Below are 5684 nucleotides of genomic sequence, written 5' to 3'. Positions count from 1 at the left end.
TTTTTATTTTTAAAATTTAATTTTGATATAAACATATTAATCAAAATAATTAAAAAATAATAAATAAATAAAATGATATTGTTTAAAAAAAACCTGAGTTGACTCGGTAATATAAGAATTAACCCAATAACACGTAGATTAACCCCACTCTCTATTTCTTGGATATAAATATAGTTCAGATCTTTCAACTATGCACCAAATGACCAGAGGCAGGATTTTAGAGCTATCCACTTCATTAAAAGAGCCTTCGCAGTCTTGAAATTGGAGGCCAAAGCTAGCTCGTCCATTACCCTTTTAAATTCTCCTCCTCTTAAATCTTACACCAATAAATAGACATGGAGGAGATTCGCCGCGCTGCTGAAGCTTATTATGAGAATCTGTCCGATGAGAAGAAGCGAAATGCCAGATTTTCTTTCAATGAAATGGACAAAAACGGAGACGGGAAAATTAACCTAGATGAATACGTGGAGTATCTCAAGAAAGATAACAACACGGTTCTTAGTCATCCAAGCTTGTTTACAGCGCTGGACAAGGACGGCAATGGAAGCTTGGATTTTAAGGAAACAATCGTCTTGTACTACATCATGCAGAGTGGAAGAGCTCTATTTTGCCAGTCTTGTAATACGTTCTTGGCAGACGTATACTTCAGTTGCTCTCAATGTTTCTTCAATGATGATTCAGATAGCACCTATGAAATTTGCTGTGATTGTTATGGTGGTAAAAAGTTCAGACACAACGATGGGCACATCTTCTGCGATAACTATACTTTACTAAGTCAAAGCAGGAGCTTGGCACTAAAAGCTCCCGTACAGGGAATTAATCTTTGAAAATGATATCAACTTCGATCCCTTTATTGTTAGATGATGGCATGCTAGAAAGAAATACTTCAGATTGCTTAAAATTTCCAATTTTTGAAACGAATTAATTATGATTCTTTTATTGTGGATCTGGTTTGAATTGGGTTTTTCTGGCAGATTGCATCTTCATTATTAGGAATTGATATATGTTCTTTCATTAAATTGAAAAAAATTGAGAGAAATAACAGGATTAATCAACTAGTGATACTTATTTTTGTTCTCTCTTTTTTTTTTCGCTATCGGAATAATTTAATCTATTTATTCATCTATTTTCCTTTTTGTGACGTGAATAATTTAATGGCGTGATTTTCTCTTCTATTTTTTTTTATTTATAAAATTTGTCATTCCACAATTTTTATTATTTTTTCCAGAACTATATTTTTTATGTTTATGTATTTTTATTAGTTAAGAGTCCACTTGTCTATCATTTATGTATATAAAAATGGATTAATGATATGTTTTGCTCTTGCCCTCATAATGTTTTTTACTGGATTTTACTCTTATATAAAATTATTTTAGGATTATAGTGTTCCACTTATGTTTTGTTAAGGTTTTGTGTGTTTAATTTTCTTAAATCATATAACACATGTCAAGAACATGTTGCCTGATAGGATTATTAATTAAAAATAAAAATAAAACTATATTTATATGTATAAAAAAATAATATTTGAATTAAAAAAACCCAAACAAATAAAAATTTATCATCAAAATAAAAAATAAACTTAGCATTTTGTTAAGAATATTAATTATACATAAAAAAGAAATTAAAAAAGACGTGTACACACACACACACACACACACACACACACATATATATATATATATATACATGAAACTACCAAATACTTAGTTTTAGGAAAATAATAACTCATATTTGTCCTTATTTTCAAGTAAAACGTAATTATCTCAAACACACAATTAATCAAAAAATGGTAAAATTTTCATTGATCATATGTATTGTTCCTGTACTCTTTTCCTTAATAGATTTTTCTTTACATTTTTATGGATTATGTGCTGTTCCACTACATGTTTCGTTAAGGTTTCTTTTCTTGCGTTCAATTCCCATAAATCATATAACACGTGTCAAGAATATGCATTGACTGTTAATAGCATTACTTGAAAAAAAAGACTACATATAAAAGATTCAATATATATATATGTGTGTGTGTGTGAGAGAGAGAGAGGAAAACTAACAAATACATAATATTTTTAAGAAGAAACTAACTCATATTTGTCATTATTCTCCTGTAAAGCCTAAATATCTTAAACACACAATTAACCATAAAATGCTAAATTTCTCGTTCATAATAAGATTAATAAATACAATTATTAGATATTAATATTTATTGGTATTTTTTGAACTAATATTAAATATTTGATAAAGGAGAAAATTTGTAACTAAATTTTTAATCAATAAAATGAAAAAATTAAATCTATGACAATGTGTTTTGATGTTTTGATCTGATTAATAGAAATTCAAGCTTATGGATCATTTCTTATTTATGGTTGATATATAGTAAAATATACATCAATACAAACAACTCAACAGTTGAATTAGTTGCCTATTGATCAAACCGGTGATCCAAATAGTTTTTTTTGATTAATTTACTTGTCTACTTTGATAAAAATATCTTTCTAATTAAATTTTTAGAATTTAAAAAATCTCAATTTTTTTTTAATTGTAGCTTTTGAATTTAATGTCTTGTTGTCCTAATCACATAATTCAACAGAATTCTGACGAGGGGAAATCTATAAGAAAATCTTAAATCTTAAATATACATCATAGGAGTTAGAATATATATATATAACATTATGAGGGGGAAATCTAATGTCTTGCAGCTTTTGAATTTAATGTTTTGTTGCCCTAACCATTATGTGGCTTTTTTCTATAGCATAGTGATAATGAGAACACATTCGAACTTTATTTTATAGTTTAGATGTTATCAATTAGTTTCACAAAATTTATCATAACAAAACATTAGTTTCAAATATCTAATCATAAGTTTCGTTATCTTTAATTTCAGAATCGAAGAAATGTGCTTGAAAAAATTGGAAAGATAGTGATTACAAGTGTGGCTGATGGTTTTGGCTGTAGCATTATGTGAAAGAACGGATGATGCATTTTATCATCATTGTGTTTCAATTTTATTAGAATTTTATGAAGGGTGAAACTTGAATAGCTTGCTTATAAAAGACTATTATTGATGAAGTAATGAAAACTTCATAATAAAATGAACTTTTCATGAGCTATGATCAGCTAGTGTATTAGTGAATATTATGTATTTTGTTTGAACTTATAAAATTGTTAAATGGTTGTTTATGATTTACTAAATTTCTTGTGTGGTTACTTATGGTAGATGGTATTGTTGTATGGTTACCTGCAGTTGCTGATAAAAAGCATTAAGAATATTCATTCACTCTTTATTGATTCATTTCAATTATACACAAGTATATGATCATATAGATTGTACTTGAAATTCTAATTCAGGTAGGTAATTATTCTTATACCTAGATATAGCTTAATTAGAGATAATGGTTAAATCCTAAATTTCTTCCCTACAATTTCTCCCTCAAATCTTACACCAACGCTCACCCTCAAGTTGGTATATGGATATCTTTAATGCCCAATTTTTCTAGTGAGTTATGAAATACTTCGCTAAAGACTGTCTTTGTAGAAATTTGAGCAAGTTGTTCTTTTAACATTACAAAAAAAAATTTTAATTATCCTAGCTTCAAGCTTTTCTTTGAAAAAATGTTGGTCCACTTCTACATGTTTAGTTCGGTCATACTAGACTGGATTTTATGTAATCTTCATTGCAACTTTATTATTACAAAATAGACTTATTTCAAAATTGAATAAATAGTCAATTTCCTTTATTAGCGTCTTTAACCAAAGGAGCTCACATAGTCCCTTAGTCATACCTCTAAATTTAGCTTCTCTGCTAGATAATACTACCACCTTTCATTTGTTACTCTTCTAAGTAACTAGATTACCTCCCGCAAAAATGAAACATCCAGCTATAGATCTTTTATCAGTTGTGCTTCTAGCCTAATTAACATCTTTTTACCCATGAATGCTTAGATGCTCAGGTTTTATGAAAAAAGACTCCTTTTCCTTAAAAGGACTTTAAATATCATAGGATCTAAAATACAGTATTCATATGATCCTCACTAAGATTATGCATAAATTGACTTAGTAAACTCACAACATACGTAATATCTAGATATGTATGAGATAAATAAATTAAGTTTCCAACAAGTCATCGATACCTCTCTTTACTTGTTTGTATTTAAGTTAAGTGTTTTCCCAATCAATAATTCTAAATAATTAGTGTATCTATGGGTTACAATCCAGCATTCTTGTTTTTATTAGCATATTTAGTACATATTTCCTTTGTGATATAAATATGCCTAAATTTGATTGTGCCACTTTAATGCCCATAAAATATTTTAATCTCTTAAGATTCTTTATTTCGAACTCAATGGCCAGATGCTTTTGTAAATTAGCAATTTCCTCCTCATTATCTTCTATAATTATCATATCATCAACATAGATTATTACAGTCGTTCCAATCCCTTGTCTATGTTTTAAGAATAAGGTATAATATGAACTGCTTTGTTTAAAACCATGCTTCTTTGTAGCCAAGCTAAATCATCCAAACCATGCTCTAGGTGACAATTTTAGCCCATACAGTGCCTTTTGTAGTTTGCACACCACTTCAATTTGCAATATTGCGGTAAAACTTGGTGGAAAATCCATGTATACTTCTTCTGCTAGATTTTCATAGAGGAATGCATTGTTCACATTGAATTAATGTAGTGACCAATCTAAATTTATAGCAAAAGACAACAACAGTTTGACAGTATTCAACTTTGCTACAAGTGAGAATATTTCCTGATTGTCTATGTCATATGTCTAGGTATACTCATTCGCTACAAGTCTTGCCTTATACCTTTCTATAGATCCATTTACCTTGTAATTGGTAGAGAACACCCACCTACACCTCACTATCTTCTTTCCTTTGGATAGTCATATGAGCTTCCATGTATCATTCTTCTATAAAGCTGTCATTTCCTCATATATTGCTTGAACCCATATGGGATTATGCAATGCATCTTATACTGTATTTGAAATGTTATCTAAAGATAACTTATATATGAAAGATGTGAGAGGCTATGATACTTTTTTAGTGCAAATATAATTGGAGATCGGGTACATTTTTCCTTTCCCTTTATGTTCTGGTGAGTATCTTGTTAGTGGCTTATCATGATTATTCATGAAAGGTAATATTTATACAAAATAATTATTTATATCATTATTGTTAGAAGAGTTTGGAAATTGTACCTTAAGGATGTTTACCATGTAATAAAAAGTAAGGAGTGTCAGAATTAAGAGTAGAGGAATGCAATCTATTAATAAGATAAACAATAGTTGTGAAAGCCTCTACCCATAAGAATAAAGGACTACCACTATGAAGTTACATTTTTATACCTGGTTCTCTTATAATTTTGTGTCACTTTTTAACCATACCTGTTTGTTCAGGAGTGTAAAGGTAAGATACTTAATAAACAATTCCTATGGAACGAAAATCACTTGACATTTTGAGTTAATGAACTCTCCTCCTCCATCTGAGTGGAAGACTTTGATCTATTTATTAAACATACATTTCAAATAATTTAGAAAATTTAGAAAATCAGATTTGTTTTGAAGAGGAATTATCCATGTATATTTAGAGAAATCATCGATTTGGCAAGCATAATACTTGAATTTTCTAATAAATAAAATAAGGGCAGGTCCTATAAATCACAATGTATTTTCTAAAAAAT

General features: G+C 28.8%; 1 protein-coding gene across 1 annotated transcript; it reads left to right on the top strand.

Moving 5' to 3' along the window:
- Positions 1-200: 200 nt before the first annotated feature.
- Positions 201-2964, top strand: LOC105107269 (uncharacterized). Its single transcript, XM_011001144.1, has 2 exons — positions 201-812; positions 2882-2964. Exons 1-2 carry the CDS (start codon positions 336-338, stop codon positions 2960-2962), a joined length of 558 nt encoding a protein of 185 aa, XP_010999446.1. The 5' UTR covers positions 201-335; the 3' UTR covers positions 2963-2964.
- Positions 2965-5684: the final 2720 nt, after the last annotated feature.

Source organism: Populus euphratica, unplaced genomic scaffold (genome assembly GCF_000495115.2).
Source record: "Populus euphratica unplaced genomic scaffold, PopEup_1.0 scaffold154.1, whole genome shotgun sequence".
NCBI lineage: Eukaryota > Viridiplantae > Streptophyta > Magnoliopsida > Malpighiales > Salicaceae > Populus > Populus euphratica.
This window is presented reverse-complemented; position numbering and strand designations above follow the sequence as displayed.

Bases quoted from the DNA above. Each gene is read 5' to 3' on its own strand.
- LOC105107269 (XM_011001144.1), top strand. From the start codon at position 336: ATGGAGGAGATTCGCCGCGCTGCTGAAGCTTATTATGAGAATCTGTCC. The intron at 813-2,881 runs GGAATTAATCTT...CTTTAATTTCAG, and splicing joins CACTAAAAGCTCCCGTACAG to AATCGAAGAAATGTGCTTGA.